An 18,294-nucleotide genomic window follows, 5' to 3' on the forward strand; every position below is an offset into this window, starting at 1 on the left:
CAAGAAATTATTGAGAACAGGAAAAAGAGAGAGAGAGAGAGAGCTGTAAGAGTAAATTTTACAGCATACAAATGCACAAAAAGCATTTTGGCTTTGAAACTTTAAAAGATAATCTTATTTTTTAAAAATGTCCAGTGCTTCCAGAACACACCATATAGAATTACTGGTGAAAAGTTTAGCAACATTTAGTAGCTATTTGCACAACTGGCCATAGGAATTCCCCATTTTGGTGAGATTTTGTTGGATTTTTACTTACGTTATTTGCAAATTTGATGCAAACCAATGCCTTAATATTTTAAAAGGAGACTTGGACCAGACAGGCATTTGAACAGAGGTTGCCTTGAAACAGAGGAGTGTCCTCTGACCGCGTTTCAAATAGAGGGCTGCCCTCTATAAAGTAGGATGTATTCTTCATTTGGCTAGCCTTCATTTATGTTTTCTATTCATCAATGCCACTCACTGAGATTATTGTCACATTAGATAGCAGTTTATAATAATGTTAGCAGATCATTTCTTTGGCCATTCTGACTCATGCTGGAATCAAATAAAATTTTTGTCAAGATGACCCACTGAATACAGCCAGCTCTAATAAATACCTGTCAATAATTGTGCACGTCGCCAAACCACCAAGTATTTAATCAGTCAGTAGTAAAAAATACAAATCCAGCATATAAGAAGAATCAAGTCTATGGAAGCAAGAGATTGGGACAAAAAGAGATACTTCTGTCTAAAATAGGAAATGCCATACTTTAAAGCTTTTCCCAATGAAAACCATACATTTCCAAGGCAAGATCACCACAGAACCTAAATAGATGTCCAGATTTCATTTTTCCTGAATTTATGTCATTTTATTCCCTTCCATAAAAAGTTTTGTTTGCATCTTTTCTGGAGTACTCATATAGGTGACTAAATAATACTCAAGAACTTGAATACTTGATGTTTCGGTAGCAATCTATCAAGTAAAATGCTTCAAGGATTATTCAGCACAGCTGCAATCCCAAGTACTTAGATGTAGTTCTCTGTTCCTTCATGGGAAGCACCTTGAAACTCCTCCAAGCTTAAGGTCCCCCAGAACAGCACTCCATGAGGTGCGAAGGGCTGCTACTCAAACTATCTCTCTCACACACGTATTCCTATGTGTGGATCAGACACACTTTCTGTTTGCACATGAAGGGTTTGGATCCTGGCCAGCCCATTGCCGTAGGCCTCTGCCTAGTGCGGTTTTCCTCAAAACCACTTTACATTTTCTTTTAGGCTTCAGTGATAGTCTGAACAGTCGTTTCCCATTAGCACGGATGTGAGGAAAGCAGGGCAGAGCTGTTTTTTTACATCTAAGTTAACAGTCTCTCTCTCCCCCCCCCCCCCCCACTTTTGTTCAGCTTTTTAAATACCAGCTTCCAGGGGAATGCTCTAAGGAACTTGAGGTGTGTGGCAAGGGGGCATTATTGACTCCAACTCCTCTACACCCTTACAGACACCTTCCCTGAGCTTTCACCTTCTCTGATGAGGCGAGCTCTTCTACCATTCAACCTGATGTTCTGTTGCTACTGCATAGCAGAGCATGAAAGGTGAGTTGCAAGACTCTCATGTGCAAGAGAACATGGGGACATAGGAAGTTGTCTTATACTGGCTATAGCTCCATCTAGCTCAGCACTGTTGACACCAGGAGTAAGCCCATCAGGAGTAAGTTAGTCCATAGGTCTGATTCAACCTGTAGGGTCTCCCCATTCAGCCCCCATCCCTCTCTCCTTGCCCTTTCCCCTATAAGGCTTGGGGGGAATCACCTCCTATTGGTCCTAGTAGGAGTATTTTTAAATGATCTGTGAGGGAATTTTCAGGGTGGGCTCATAGCTGATAAGGGAAATTAACAGTCCCCTCCTCATGCACCATGACCCCCACACATTCAAAATTTCACACCATGGGAGAAATGTCACCATTGTAAACCAAACACACACTTACAATAAGAAAGGAACTAATAAGCAGTAAGAAGGTTGCTATGAAGTAAGAACTGCCTAATCTTGCAGCACTGCTACATGTGCAGAGACATAAATACGACAATGTCAATAAAATACATTCAAAATTGTATTTTTCATTAGTTTTCAGCTTCATTTCACATGTGCTTGTGTATATATATATATATGTGTGTGTGTGTATAAAATCCTACCTCTTTGCCTTCTTCAATTTCAGATTCGCTGCTAAATTCCTCTGTATTTATATTTTCAAAATCCGACTCTCCAACTGCCATTGGTACAGTCACAGTAAGGCCTGGATTATTTATGAATGACATATAATCATTTTCATCAATAATGTATTTTTCCACACTGCTGCCTGTGCCCACACCACTTGTGGTTCCATTCCCATCTCTCAGGTAATTAACGTCTCTAGTTATTTCAACCATCATATGGTTGGAAATGTAGTTGTCTTTCTTGTTGCTTAGTTCTTCGAGGGCTTTGATATCCTCCACAGCTTTCTGCCTCCTGACAACGCCTTTTTCGACAACCTCTCGTAATTTTTTCTTTACATAATCTACTCCCTTCTGAATTCTTGCCACGGCAATCTGAAGATTGTTTATTTCGTTATCGTCATCAGTAGCAGCGAGGTTATCTGAACTAAAGGAGCTCAGAAGCAAGGCCAGAAAGAGGTTCAGTACCTAAAAGTTGGGGGAAAGAACAAAACCAATACAGGTTTCTATTGTACAGAAAAAGAAGATCAACAAAGGAAGAGGAGGAGGAGGAGGAGGAGGAGGAAGGAGACACACATAGTGGGCCAATCAATAGACCGCTTTGTTTTAAAACACAAGTTTCTCAGCCTATATAGGGAAGATCTAAGTACAGCTGCATTTTTTCTAAAACATAATGTGCATAGACAGAGAAGCACTTCTGTTCCGACACATAGTTTCTCCTCTGTTTTTCTCATGGCAAACTAGAATAACATATTTTTCTTCTGTGGCCAAATTGTTCTTCCAAGAAAACTAGCCTTGTAAAACCATTCACATTAATACTATGCAAAGCTTAATAAGGACCCAGAGTTAAACTCTGCCCTAGTGATTTTTCTACAAAACAGCGTTTATTGGACATCCTAATACTTTTCAAAAAGCCTGATTTACATACCACGAGGTTTCCAATCACCATGACCAGCATGAAGACAATGAGGCACATGGTTTGACCTGCAACTTCCATACAGTCCCACATGGTTTCTATCCATTCTCCGCAAAGGACTCGGAACACGATCAAGAAAGAGTGGAAAAAGTCGTTCATGTGCCAGCGCGGAAGCTCACAGTCTTCTGCAATCTTGCACACACATTCCTTGTAGCTTTTGCCGAACAGCTGCATGCCCACCACGGCAAAAATGAAGACAATGATGGCCAGAACCAAAGTCAGATTTCCCAAAGCTCCCACAGAATTGCCAATAATTTTGATCAGCATATTTAGCGTCGGCCAGGATTTTGCCAATTTGAAAACCCGGAGCTGGAAAACAATAACAATAAGACATTATCATTACTACTCAAAATACTTCTCCATGTGTTTTGTATTTTAGCTTCAGAAATGAAAACATAATACATTTGATCAAAATTTAGAGAAAGAAGGAGGAACAAGCTGCTTATATACATTTAGTGGAATTTAGGAAATGAATGAGAAACAGGCCACATACTGAGCATTTATAACTGCATTCACATATTTTTTCCATTGCAATTAGCATTTCTACAGTAGCCATCAGTTCACATTTGGTATATGTGTCAAATCCTTTTGGAATGACATTCGTTTTATAAACTAGATTAAAGCATGAATTCAAGGAACATGGTGGAGTTACTAATCAGTTAACAAATTTCACAAGCGATACTTATTAAATTCAAAGCAGTAAAAAATTTTGATCTCAGTTTCTTTCAAATACGCCGAAGCCAATATTGCATTCTGCCTATAAACACTGGGAATTATGTGAAAACTTGTGTGGTACTATTTGCACATTTACCAGTCTGAAGGATCTTAGGACTGACAACCCTTCCACGTTTGCAAGACCCAGCTCCATCAAACTCAAGCTGACAATGATGCCATCAAAAATATTCCAGCCTTCTTGGAAATAGTAATAAGGATCCATGGCTATTATCTTGAGGACCATTTCTGCAGTGAAGATCCCAGTGAAGACCTAAGTGCAAGTATAATGAATTAGTTTACACTTCATTTGAGTTCTTTTAAATTAAACTAGCCCAATTGCATACTAAGTTTACAAACTAAAAAAATTATTTGAAATGAAGTATAATTGATTCCAAAGAGGCTCACCACTTTAAAATGGTGAGTTTAGGGTGGTCTTTCATTGTGTAATCCTATGGAATGAATGCTAGATCAGCATTAGGATAGCAATCTCTCTCTATATATTATTCACATTCTACTGCATTTCATATTCTGGAATGCTGTCATAGTAAAAAATAGGGTGGCAGATATTTTCAGGTAACATAGCAGAAAAATGCTCTTATCTTCAATATCCCTAACATTTGGGTCATTTTAAAAAATACTTTTGCTTGAACTTTTCATTTCTGCGGAGACATTCTCCTGTCACTTCTGAAGCCCCTTCAGTTAACGTTTTTCTGTTAAAAACGAAACACTTAATTTTAATACAATTAATTTTTAAATTACGTAGAAGTAATCAAGGACTTTCATCGTAATTTCCTTTGGCTGAAAAGGAGAAGAAGGAAAAGGCTCATAATCAATTGCCAAGCTACAAAGCAGGCCACCAAATAATAGTAAATTAACTTCCTTTGGATGGAAACCAACAAAATGAGGTTACGAGATTAAGAGAGTAAAAGACTTGAGGTTTTTAAATGAGTACCAGCAGGGAGGACATTGTGAACCAGCACTCGTCCCTAATTAAAGTTAATACTGTATGAAGACTGCTTCAGATGGGAGTACCCTACAGCGCGTACCTGTTTCCCACATATGTTTTAAAACAAGTGATCTGGAACACAAATATTTCATTGTTACCACAAACTCCAGCTTGCTAAGAGTGCTAAGAATTGTAGGTATGTGAAAATTCCCAGGGTTCTTGGAGGAAGGCATGCGTGGATGTGATCAGTGTTTCTGTGCAAGTGCCTCTGGAATATGAACCTAGCAATCCTGCACACTCCTGATAACGCTCACACGAGGCTCACTGGCCTTTGGGAACCAGCCCTAAATTAACTGGAAAATAGGTGGATTGCAAGTCACACCTCACATGCTGAAGTAAATGGTCTGAGTACTGTAGTCTGTTTCGATTTTCTGCACCGCTCACTTGCACCTGCACCCTAAGATACCCGCAATGGGGATTTAAGAATACTTTTGATGGCCCCTAGAACACTTCATGTGTAAACCGCCTTGAGACAATGGTGCAGCTTATAAATCAATTGTAATAATGATAATAACAGAAAAGGGGGGAACATAATACAGTGTGCATAGATGGCATGATCTAATTATATCTGGCACTAAGGGCACCAGCCAAATGTGCTGTTCTTATGCATTCTGAATCAGCACCTCTAAATCAGTAGGTCATTCACTGGAACTTGAACAGTGTTAAATTACACAGGTACGAATATTTCTTCTATTTGTGTTCATCTTTCACATTAAAAGCTCATATAGTTTCGTGTTCTAGGAAAATGAAAGGTCCATAAAGGTATAATTTCTGTCTGGGGACGTGTGAGGACATAAATGGGGACTTTTAGGTCAGGCACTGATATATTAGAATTAATTTGGATTATCAGAATGGTACTGTTAAATATTCCACCACCACACTACTAAAGTGGTAACATTATTATGATGGTCTTTTTTCTTATTTTAAAGCACTTTTTGAAATATTAGGTTCCTAAGTAATTTGTTTTACTGAACAAAGGTAATGAGATGGCAATGTGATCTACAAACTTTCCAGCGTTGCAGACAATTCTGCGCTGGAACAATGGCAGCACGACTAAATCAGCTTGTGAAAAAATTATATAGGCTAAGCCTAAGTGTTGCTCCACAAATGATCTCTGCAAAGCAGCTTAGATTACATGGGCTAAGATTCTCTAATATTGTCAAATAACATTCGTAATCGCATTTTCATTAATGAGAGCCTAAAGAAGCGAAGGTAATAGGGGCGGGATGCAAAGAGAGCCATCTGTTTAAGAGCTTTGCATAGTCATTTCCCGCTAGTCTTCCCAATGGCTTTGCTAAGGAGACCCACACCTGTGGAATTAGGATGGTGATTATTCATTTTAACAAACACAGTGCAATCATACTTTAAAATGCACACAAAATACACCTGTTTGGTTAACAGCAGTGATTTTTGAGGCATTAGCAACTAGTTTCCTTTATTGTGCACAGCTTTATTTTCAAGCGAAAGACAGTGACAAGTTTGAAGTACAGTGGTACCTTGGGTTAAGTACGTAATTCGTTCCGGAGGTCCGTTCTTAACCTGAAACAGTTCTTAACCTGAAGCACCACTTTAGCTAATGGGGTCTCCTGCTGCCGCTGCAGCGCAATATCTGTTCTCATCCTGAAGCAAAGTTCTTAACCTGAAGCACTATTTCTGGGTTAGCGGAGTGTGTAACCTGAAGCGTATGTAACCTGAAGCGTATGTAACCTGAGGTACCACTGTAGATATTTCTAGTTACCCACAAGCAGGCCTTTTTTCTTGCAGCCGGAACTCACCAGAACTCAGTTCTGGCACCTCTCAGGTGGGTACCATTATAGGAGAACAAGGGAGCTGTTCATGGTGAGTTCTGGCACCTCTTTTTTCAGAAAAATAGCACTGTACGCAAGCATTTCCTTTATCCAGTGGGGCAGGAGTGGGGTGTCTAGTGGGGTGAAACCACGGCAATGGTGCCCCCCCAGTGCTTTTTTCCTAGGGAAAAAGGTGCTGGAACACACCTCCCTCAGAAGACCCAGCTTAAAGGCGATCTTTTTGAGCTGGTGGGTGCATCCTCTTGGCAGCCAGAAGCTTGTTGAGGCTGCTCAGCTGAGGCATGGGGGAGCTCCTCCCTCAGCAGGGAGGCAGGGAGGGGCTTCCGCGCTTCAGTTGAGCTGCTTAACGAGCTCCTCCCTCAGCAACGTGGGGCCTGGCTCAGCTGAGGCAGGGAGGGGCTTCCGCGCTTCAGTTGAGCTGCTTAACGAGCTCCTCCCTCAGCAGGGTGGGGCCTGGCTCAGCTGAGGCAGGGAGGGGCTTCCGCACTTCAGTTGAGCTGCTTAACGAGCTCCTCCCTCAGCAGGGTGGGGCCTGGCTCAGCTGAGGCAGGGAGGGGCTTCCGCGCTTCAGTTGAGCTGCTTAACGAGCTCCTCCCTCAGCAACGTGGGGCCTTGCTCAGCTGAGGCAGGGAGGGGCTTCCGCGCTTCAGTTGAGCTGCTTAACGAGCTCCTCCCTCAGCAACGTGGGGCCTGGCTCAGCAGAGGCAGGGAGGGGCTACCGCGCTTCAGTTGAGCTGCTTAACGAGCTCCTCCCTCAGCAGGGTCGGGCCTTGCTCAGCTGAGGCAGGGAGGGGCTTCCGCGCTTCAGTTGAGCTGCTTAACGAGCTCCTCCCTCAGCAGGGTGGGGCCTGGCTCAGCTGAGGCAGGGAGGGGCTACCGCGCTTCAGTTGAGCTGCTTAACGAGCTCCTCCCTCAGCAGGGTGGGGCTTCCGCGCTTCAGTTGAGCTGCTTAACGAGCTCCTCCCTCAGCAGGGTGGGGCCTGGCTCAGCTGAGGCAGGGAGGGGCTTCCGCGCTTCAGTTGAGCTGCTTAACGAGCTCCTCCCTCAGCAGGGTGGGGCCTTGCTCAGCTGAGGCAGGGAGGGGCTTCCGCGCTTCAGTTGAGCTGCTTAACGAGCTCCTCCCTCAGCAACGTGGGGCCTGGCTCAGCTGAGGCAGGGAGGGGCTTCCTCGCTTCAGTTGAGCTGCTTAACGAGCTCCTCCCTCAGCAACGTGGGGCCTGGCTCAGCTGAGGCAGGGAGGGGCTTCCGCGCTTCAGTTGAGCTGCTTAACGAGCTCCTCCCTCAGCAGGGTGGGGCCTGGCTCAGCTGAGGCAGGGAGGGGCTTCCGCGCTTCAGTTGAGCTGCTTAACGAGCTCCTCCCTCAGCAGGGTGGGGCCTTGCTCAGCTGAGGCAGGGAGGGGCTTCCGCGCTTCAGTTGAGCTGCTTAACGAGCTCCTCCCTCAGCAGGGTGGGGCCTTGCTCAGCTGAGGCAGGGAGGGGCTTCCGCGCTTCAGCTGAGCTGCTTAACGAGCTCCTCCCTCAGCAGGGTGGGGCCTTGCTCAGCTGAGGCAGGGAGGGGCTTCCGCGCTTCAGTTGAGCTGCTTAACGAGCTCCTCCCTCAGCAGGGTGGGGCCTGGCTCAGCAGAGGCAGGGAGGGGCTTCCGCGCTTCAGTTGAGCTGCTTAACGAGCTCCTCCCTCAGCAGGGTGGGGCCTGGCTCAGCTGAGGCAGGGAGGGGCTTCCGCGCTTCAGTTGAGCTGCTTAACGAGCTCCTCCCTCAGCAGGGTGGGGCCTGGCTCAGCTGAGGCAGGGAGGGGCTTCCGCGCTTCAGTTGAGCTGCTTAACGAGCTCCTCCCTCAGCAGGGTGGGGCCTTGCTCAGCTGAGGCAGGGAGGGGCTTCCGCGCTTCAGTTGAGCTGCTTAACGAGCTCCTCCCTCAGCAGGGTGGGGCCTTGCTCAGCTGAGGCAGGGAGGGGCTTCCGCGCTTCAGCTGAGCTGCTTAACGAGCTCCTCCCTCAGCAGGGTGGGGCCTTGCTCAGCTGAGGCAGGGAGGGGCTTCCGCGCTTCAGTTGAGCTGCTTAACGAGCTCCTCCCTCAGCAGGGTGGGGCCTGGCTCAGCAGAGGCAGGGAGGGGCTTCCGCGCTTCAGTTGAGCTGCTTAACGAGCTCCTCCCTCAGCAGGGTGGGGCCTGGCTCAGCTGAGGCAGGGAGGGGCTTCCGCGCTTCAGTTGAGCTGCTTAACGAGCTCCTCCCTCAGCAGGGTGGGGCCTGGCTCAGCTGAGGCAGGGAGGGGCTTCCGCGCTTCAGTTGAGCTGCTTATCGAGCTCCTCCCTCAGCAACGTGGGGCCTTGCTCAGCTGAGGCAGGGAGGGGCTTCCGCGCTTCAGTTGAGCTGCTTAACGAGCTCCTCCCTCAGCAACGTGGGGCCTGGCTCAGCTGAGGCAGGGAGGGGCTTCCGCGCTTCAGTTGAGCTGCTTAACGAGCTCCTCCCTCAGCAGGGTGGGGCCTGGCTCAGCTGAGGCAGGGAGGGGCTTCCGCGCTTCAGTTGAGCTGCTTAACGAGCTCCTCCCTCAGCAGGGTGGGGCCTGGCTCAGCTGAGGCGGGGAGGGGCTTCCGCGCTTCAGTTGAGCTGCTTAACGAGCTCCTCCCTCAGCAGGGTGGGGCCTTGCTCAGCTGAGGCAGGGAGGGGCTTCCGCGCTTCAGTTGAGCTGCTTAACGAGCTCCTCCCTCAGCAACGTGGGGCCTGGCTCAGCTGAGGCAGGGAGGGGCTTCCGCGCTTCAGTTGAGCTGCTTAACGAGCTCCTCCCTCAGCAACGTGGGGCCTGGCTCAGCTGAGGCAGGGAGGGGCTTCCGCGCTTCAGCTGAGCTGCTTAATGAGCTCCTCCCTCAGCAACGTGGGGCCTGGCTCAGCTGAGGCAGGGAGTGGCTTCCGCGCTTCAGTTGAGCTGCTTAACGAGCTCCTCCCTCAGCAGGGTGGGGCCTGGCTCAGCTGAGGCAGGGAGGGGCTTCCGCGCTTCAGCTGAGCTGCTTAATGAGCTCCTCCCTCAGCAGGGTGGGGCCTGGCTCAGCTGAGGCAGGGAGGGGCTTCCGCGCTTCAGTTGAGCTGCTTAACGAGTTCCTCCCTGAGCAGGGTGGGGCCTGGCTCAGCAGAGGCAGGGAGGGGCTTCCGCGCTTCAGTTGAGCTGCTTAACGAGCTCCTCCCTCAGCAGGGCGGGGCCTTGCTCAGCTGAGGCAGGGAGGGGCTTCCACGCTTTAGTTGAGCTGCTTAACGAGCTCCTCCCTCAGCAGGGCGGGACCTTGCTCAGCTGAGTCAGTTTAGCTGCTTAACCAGCCGGAAGAGCATGGGGGCTTGCTCAGTTGAGGCGTGTTTTTCCCACATGCCAGCTGTTAGCTAGGACGCTGAAGGACCTCAGCAAAGCCCCGCTGCACCTCTGGCTCATGAGGAGACCCTCTTTGGAGTCCATAGAGGATGTCCTGTTCGGGCTCTGGGGTGGGTCTCCTTATGAGCCGGAGCTACAGTGGGAATTTGTTGAGGGGGGCTCTCCCACCAGCTTTCGGGGCCACCTGAGGGGTTCATCAAAAGATCCTAAAAATCCAGCCCTTTCCTCCAGGGGATTAAACCTTGTAGTCTTGGAGCAGGACTTTTACAGCACGCTTACTAAATAACTTTCATCAGGGAAACCTAGTGATCCTCATCACTGATTTAATTTTAGATAAAACAAAATTTTAAAAATCCCTTCCAGTAGCACCTTAGAGACCAACTAAGTTTGTTATTGGTATGAGCTTTCGTTTGCATGCACACTTCTTCAGATACTTCTTCAGATAATTTTAGATGCCACTGAAAATCTCCCGTTACTCAGGAATTTTTTTCAAGATGGTGCTGCATATCTGGATTCTGTGCATCTCAATTCTGGTACATTCCACTGCTTTTTACTCAGCTTCTCTTTTTAATTGAGTTACATTTCAAAATTCTTGTATACCGCATTGTACATTGCCTTAAGGATTCCTATTATAAGATCACGTGAATAAATAATTGTTCACATACCAAGTTTCCAACATAAAGGACATGGTTGAAATAGGGAGTCATCGGATAGTGCTCCATAGCCATAAACAGCGTATTCAAAACAATGCAGATGGTGATAGCAAGATCCACAAATGGATCCATCACTATCAAATTCATGATGTGCTTCACTTTTAGCCAAGGAGGCCAGCAATCCCAGATCAAGAACGTGTTTGCAAATCTATACCAGCATGGTGGACACTTCTGTCTGGATTCTTCAAGTTCTGGAAAAATATTTTATAGGCAAGAGATTGGTTAAAAAAATAAAAAATAAATCGGCTTTCTGCAACGAACAGCCAGAACTATACAGTACATAGGATTATCCAATTATTACAAAATTAGATGGTTGCTGGCTGATGTTAGCAAGTTTGTTACCTAAAAATGAGAATGTTACAGGATACTTTTTTTTAAAAACTGCTAAGGGAATTTAAAAAAAAACTATAAATGATTTATCATTTTAAGTTTCGATTATTTGTAATTCAAAAACTTGATGCTTTTACTTACCCTTGTATTGGATTGCCCATTGTGGTTGTTTTGTGATTTATATTGTAATGGGCGTTGCCCACAAACAATAAAAATCTGACTGGCGTGTACACAAGGCTACAATTGTCTTCCCTTGGTTTGCCAACCACTGCCATTTTGAAGCGTTAGCACTTAGATGAGGTAGATGAGGCACAAGTTTTGGTACAAACTAATTGCTTCTCATGCCACTAAGAACGGGAAGGTTCTTTTCTTCTTTGGTGCATCAGAAATACCTGTTACCCAGGAAGGCCAGGCATGCCATCATTAGAGACGATGCAAAAATCACCTGAAAACCATTTTAACAGCTGCCTGACAGGGAGGTGGAAATAAAATTAGGGAATTTTACAAGGGCTGAATCAACATGAATCACTCTAAACAATGGAAATGCTCAATGAATGCCTCAGGGTTCAGCACTTAACAATGCTTACTTTCCACTGAAATAGAAGTGGCCCTCTTTTAAGAGTGTGACATCAGCACAATACATGGCCAAACATATTCCTGCCCCCCCCCAACCCTGTACCTTCCATGGTGTTTGTGAGTATACTGGCTATACTCATGGCTCTTTGCCTTGCTGCAGATTCTTCCATCAACTCCATCGAAATCTGGTAAGAGCTCAATCTTCTTTTTCTTATTTCTGTTTCGGTGGTGGTACCCTGAAAATACAATTGTGGTCAATATAATTCCAGGAACTCAAGCTATAAGCTATATAAATGTGACCCCCCCCCCAACATATACGATCACACCAAGATCTGAGGTTTTTTGGTGGTGTTCAATACGCACAACTTTGCATGTGCTTTAGTGGTGGTGGTAGCCATCTGGGAAAATCAGAGGCAGTGTACACAAACAGAGGCATCATAGTGTAAGGCAAGGATGGGGAAACCTGGTTCACATTCCATTCTGGGCTACCACTTGACGGCACATGCCATGAATGTAATTTTTGCTTTTACCCCAGTAGTCTACTTTCTAAATACACCCTTCTATCTCCATCCAGACAAACAACAAGCATGATTAAGAGTTCATGGGCACATTGAAGCCAGGAAAGAAACTCAGGGGGAAAAGATGAACCAGTGGTGGGTGTGGCCTGGAGAGAGTTCTGAGGGCCAGACAGAGTTGTTCATTCGGCCCCTGAGCTTGAGGTCTCCCACCGGGGGTCTAAGATGTAAGAAACATGCCAGATGCGACAGAGTGGAATAGGAAGCTTCTCACCTCTAGCAGAAGCTGCCCAGGAGGTGATATGAGCCCAGGAGGTCCTCCCGCCAAGGAAACGACGCCATTGCAGTCCACGGTGCTGTGCATCTTCCCGTTCGCCGGAATCGCCGGCACCATCCTTGACGACAGGCTCGCCTGGCTGGTGTTGCTGTTGCGGCGCTCGCTGTTGTGTCTGTTTGGGACAAAGAGAGAGTCCCTTCTGCTCTCGTTGTCCTCGAGGGTGCTGTGCTCGTCGTCGGCGAAGTCGTTTTCTGATCCTATGTCCTTTGCTCGGCCTCTGAAGCTGAAAATGCTGGTTCTGCTGTTGCGCCTCGGGGAAAACAAGGAGCCGCGAAGGCTCAACAAAGACTGTGAGGGGGGTGGGGGAGGGGAAGAGGGGAAACAACAACACAGTTAGTATTTGGAACCACTCATGGGTTGTTGTTGTTTTAATTGCTTTTGACTTAAAGGTAAAGGGACCCCTGATCATTAGGTCCAGTCATGGCTGACTCTGGGGTTGCGGCGCTCATCTCGCTTTACTGGCCGAGGGAGCCGGCGTACAGCTTCCGGGTCATGTGGCCAGCATGACTAAGCTGCTTCTGGCGAACCAGAGCAGCGCACGGAAACACCGTTTACCTTCCTGCCAGAGCAGTACCTATTTATCTACTTGCACTTAGACATGCTTTCAAACTGCTAGGTTGGCAGGAGCAGGGACTAAGAAACGGGAGCTCACTCTGTGGCAGGGATTCAAACTGCCGACCTTCTGATCAGCAAGTCCTAGGCTCTGTGGTTTAACCCACATCGCCAGCCGCGTCCCGCTGTTTCAGGATACTCAACTTGGCTTATTCTTCCATAGACCCAGATCTCCCCTGGTCTTGGGAAGGATGCTAGCTCAGGTAGGAGTGCTTTGCCTGCAGAAATTTCAATCCCTGGAACCTTAATAGTGGGGTAGGAGAGCTGGGGGGGTGGAAATCACACCTGGCAACCAATGTACCCCCTTTGGTTTCAGAAACTTCATGGGTAGACGAGTCCAAAAAGCCTGGCACACAAATTTTCACAGCCCTCTGGCAGCTATGACAAGGCTTAGTTTGTTCAGAACTGAGTATACACTTTGAGTATATATTACTGTTCCTAGATGGACCATAGATGGACCCATTACTCAGTATAAGGGGACTTCTATGTTCCTATTTAAGTTTTGACACCCATTTACACAGCTTAGGCTTACTTGTTCTTCTCCAACCCATTATGCAAGGCAACATTGTTAGGCAAAATGCCCTCAACCATTTAATTATACATAGCCATGACCCGCCCTGCATTATCCTCAAGGGGGATCTTTCAAACATCACTAGATGCTTCCGAAGGCAAAAGAAAGCGTATTAAGTAGGCGGCTGTTGCTTACTGCTTTGGGGAAAGCCCAATGGCTAAATCCATTTAACTTGAGATCTATTAATCCACCATTTATTAATCATACTGTCTCATCAATTAATGCTTTCAAGCAACATCCAGCAGCCACAAGAGACCTGAAGATGGTGACTTTGCCACTGAGAGAAGGGGGGGGGGAATCAATTTTTGCTGGCCACGCTTTTATTTAATTGCACAACAAGAAACTCCTTAATGGAATCTTTTACTCCCTCTCTGCATATTTCATTAGCAGTACTCATGAATAAATAAAGTCATCACTAGCACTGGGAGGTGGGGAGACAATCCTTCTGTTAAGATTTATTACTCCTGCTTCTGAATATGCTTTCGGATCTAGTTACTTTAAACTTCCAGTAATCCCTGGACTAGTCTGATTGATTTTCCTATTGGTTCTAAAGATACTCTGAAACAAGAGGTTTGAAGTTCCTGGCTTAGCAACTTTTATTTTAAACCACCATTATCTGTGTTACAACATTTCACATGTAAATTTCACGTGGTGGTTAAGGTGGAGATAAACCCTTTTATGATAGTTTGTTCTGCATATGTTTTTAATATGTTTTATTTTATTTTTGCTATTTGGTCTTTTCCTTTGACTGTAAATTGCTTCAGGACTTTGGTAGTGGCAAGTTTTAGAAATAAATCTATAACACCTACACCTAAGTCTTGGGATCATGTAGCCCCCACTCTGTTCCCCCGACACTACATTCAGTACTGGAAGGAGAGGTACAACTCCCACAATGGGGTCACTGTGGTGGTGGGGCAGCCTTTGCCTCCACCTCTTATTTGTCCTCAAATGTAAATATTCACTTATATGGGAGAAAGTAAAAGGATGCACTCAGGGACACTGTTGAGGTGAGGGTGAAATATCCCCCTCTGTCCTTGGTGACCCCCCAGTATCTGCAGGCTTTGCCTTCTTTCAGCTATGACCCAGATTGCATGCTTTTTAGCTTGTTCCACAGAATTCAGTGGGAGACACTGCAAAACAAAGCCAGTCTCTATTTGCACACCTTGACTTGGACCAAAAAAGAGAAAGAAATAGTCTTAATGGATTTTCTATAAGACCCTAATTATGGAGCATAGCAGGCCACTTGTGGAAGAGAGTTGTGCAGTTGTGGGGCCACCATGGAAAGGGCTCTGTCCTATTCCTTATGACCTGGGATATACATGAAAAAATTTGCCTCAGAATTACATAGCTTGCATACTTTACCTGGTGAGTTGAAGTCCTTTTTTCATAGGATAGTTGAGCTCCCCTTCGGATACTGTCTTCCGATTCAGATTTAGGAAACTGTTCAGCTTCGGCCCTATCTTCTTCTTCCAAAAGTTCCTTCTGCCTTTTTTTCCTCCGCCTGTTCCTCCTTTCTTTAGCACTCTTGGTGCTTAATTTAGATGCCTCTGAAGAACTTTCCAAGAGCTCCCCCAATCCTCCCACGCCGCTGAAATCTCTTGATGCCATCGATGCTGCTGCCACAGCTGCTGTTGTCTGTTGTGTTACAGTGTCAGGTAATTAGCATTAGTTGGATTACCACATTAAATCATAACCTTAGAGAGATTCATTATTGCTTCCAAGGGTACACAGTCACAAAGCAATTACGTACAAATGTCAATAATTAGTGCCTCTCTATTTGGAATAAAATAATGCTTGCTTTCTTCTTTTAAGGTAATGAAGTTCTCTGACAATACAGTACAGCATAGTTGTCCCTGTAGTTTTTAATAAGTTAGCCACCAATGGTATGTTGCCTCTGCTTAGAACATGCCTATTCCTATTATAGTCCAACAGAGAGCCATTAGCTCCCAATCTTTTCTCCTTCACAGCTACTTCCACCTGCCCATGTTTCTGGAACACACCAGCCAATTCCACCCTACTATTTAAGAGTTGGTAGTGAAGGCCAGTGGATCATTAGTTATTTGCTTCTGCTGAGTTTTTCACTTCTAGTCCTCCTATCCCATTGACGAGTCACATTCATTGATAAGGAGTGTCTTCACCCCCATCGTTCAGCCTGTCCTCCGCAGCCAAAGCTGGGCTCAGAGTGGCTAACATCATATAAATAAGACGATATGCATAACACAAGCGATCAATCAATTAAGATACACCCCACAGTTAACATTAAAATTAAAAGTGGACATTTGGCAATCTTAAGGTTAAAATTGGAAGCAGTTAATACTCGCCAAGACCAACTGTTTCCACTGATATTATAAGGACCTATGAGTGGGCTGGGAACCTCCTTCATGCTTGTTCTTATACAAAGAGAAAATGAGTCAGGCTGAACCCTGACCAAAGGCCTGGCGGAACAGCTCCATCTTGCAGGCCCTGCGGAAAGATGTCAAATCTTGCAGGGCCCTAGTCTATTGTGAGACAGCGTTTCACCAGGCAGGGGCCACGGCCAAAAAGGCCCTGGCTCTGGTCAAGGCCAGTCTGATCTCCCAAGACCCTCCTGTACACTGTTCAGACTGGATCATGCCTGCAGGCCCTGTCTTCAGCTGCTGCACTTACAGCAGTCCCATACTGCCCTTCACAAAGCTGGAGGAACATGAGAAAAGTCCCTGAATGCCTGATTGGGAACTGAGACCACACCAGGGTTCCCTATCACACATAAAGCTGTGTCCACATAAAGCCCCATTCATGGCTTCAGTCAACCACACAGAGGTTAGGGGTGGGACTAGCATATGTGCAGCCTAGTGAGTACTGCCCCACTCTCCTTCCTTGTGTTTAGCAACCACATGGATATGCAATAAGAATACGCCTCAGCTGAAAATGGAGGGAAGGCATTGGATGGATACGCTCCAGCCACACTATGCAGGCTTCCTTACTCTAGGGCAATCATCCCCTGACCATTAGGTCCTGTCGTGACCAACTCTGGGGTTGTGGCGCTCATCTTGCTTTATTGGCCGAGGGAGCCGGCGTACAGCTTCTGGGTCATGTGGCCAGCATGACTAAGCCGCTTCTTGCAAACAAGAGCAGTGCACAGAAATGCCATTTACCTTGCCGCTGGAGCGGTACCTATTTATCTACTTGCACACTTGACGTGCTTTCGAACTGCTAGGTTGGCAGGAGCAGGGACCGAGCAACGGGAGCTCACCCCGTAGGGAGACTTAAATCCAATGCCAGCTGCAGATTTGGAGGAACGTTGCCCCTATTGCCCAACCCCGACCATTCTGCCTGGCTCCTGCAGTCACCCACTTCTTCTCTGTTGGCTATCCGGAGGGAAAGGGCTGGAAAGTCAACTAGCTTCTCTGGTTGTTTTTTTAAAAATATATTTATTAAGATTTTCAAATTTAATACAATAAAAAAAGAATCAAAAAGCAAAAAAGATTAAAAACACATAAAGTTCACAATACCTATTTTTCAATAACATATTTCCCCGACCTCCTCATACCTCCCTTTCTTGTATTCCAGTTCAAATTGTTAATTCAGCAAATCCTTATCCATAATTTTTAACCTATTTCTATACTTAATTTAACATATTATTATTTTACTTTTTCTCTTTCATCCATTTCCTCAATTTATTTTTGCTAACCTTATTTTCATTTAATTTAGTTCATTTTAAAAAACCAATTTTACCTTATCCAAACTTAAACATCAATACTTATACATCAATACACATTCTTAAAACATTCTTTCTAAAGTCGACCCAAATTCCCTTCCACGAATTTCCCAATTTTCATACACATTACAAAAACAAAATAAAAACAAAACACATTATAATTATGTACCCTTTGGATTCCCAAACTCCACCCCCCCTCCCTGTTTCAGTCCCCAACAAATGTCCATCAGTCTTAATCTAGTATTAGCCTGGAGATCTCACATCCGAGACTCTTAATTCTCTCTCAATTCCTCTCTGCCGGTTTTTTTTTATTGTCCTTAAAATTAGACACCAAATCTCGGAGAAGCTCTGGCCCTTCAGGATCCATATTTCTTCCAACCAGTCCTCCATACTTAAAAGTGGAGCCCAAATCTTGTTTCTTACTCCTTTCAAGTCCAAATGTCCCCGAAGCTCCAACCTCCACCTTAAGCAAATTTGTAATCCTTAGGTCTTCAGATCTCCACATAAGGAGATCTCTCCTTTTTTCAATCTCCAATTCAGGCCAGATTTTCCACATCAAGTTCTTATTTCCCTTCATTACCATCGTGTCAGACCTCAAGTCCTCCTTCATCATCTGCAGAATTACAGCTCCTCCTTCCTTTTCTTCAGGGACAACATATGTCTCCTTCTCCAAATTCTCAAAGTTGTCAAGTTTCTCTTTCTGTTCAGTTGAATAAACTTCCTGATTCAAATCCTTATCAGATTCAATGATATCGTTTTCAGTTGAGTCCAGAGTTGTAACATTTATAGCCAAAACATCAATTTGGCCTTGTAACTTTCCCAAGAGAACAAAGACTCTGTCCAATTCAGCCTGAATTCTCCCCCTTCCAGCCATTCTTGTAATGTCCCAAAACCCCCTCTAG

The 18,294-nt window shown here is 45.6% G+C and overlaps 1 protein-coding gene across 1 annotated transcript in view; it reads right to left on the bottom strand.

Moving 5' to 3' along the window:
- LOC128423431 (sodium channel protein type 2 subunit alpha-like) overlaps positions 1-18,294 on the bottom strand; it is a 76,956-nt gene that overhangs the window by 25,532 nt on the left and 33,130 nt on the right. Inside the window, exons 12-18 of the mRNA XM_053408562.1 lie at positions 15,058-15,330; positions 12,450-12,800; positions 11,764-11,896; positions 10,707-10,945; positions 3,970-4,143; positions 3,111-3,467; positions 2,165-2,650 (exon numbers count right to left, since the gene is read on the bottom strand). Of these exons, the coding sequence (XP_053264537.1) occupies positions 2,165-2,650; positions 3,111-3,467; positions 3,970-4,143; positions 10,707-10,945; positions 11,764-11,896; positions 12,450-12,800; positions 15,058-15,330 (2,013 nt within the window). The remainder of the gene's footprint in view (positions 1-2,164; positions 2,651-3,110; positions 3,468-3,969; positions 4,144-10,706; positions 10,946-11,763; positions 11,897-12,449; positions 12,801-15,057; positions 15,331-18,294) is intronic.

Source organism: Podarcis raffonei, chromosome 1 (assembly GCF_027172205.1).
Source record: "Podarcis raffonei isolate rPodRaf1 chromosome 1, rPodRaf1.pri, whole genome shotgun sequence".
NCBI lineage: Eukaryota > Metazoa > Chordata > Lepidosauria > Squamata > Lacertidae > Podarcis > Podarcis raffonei.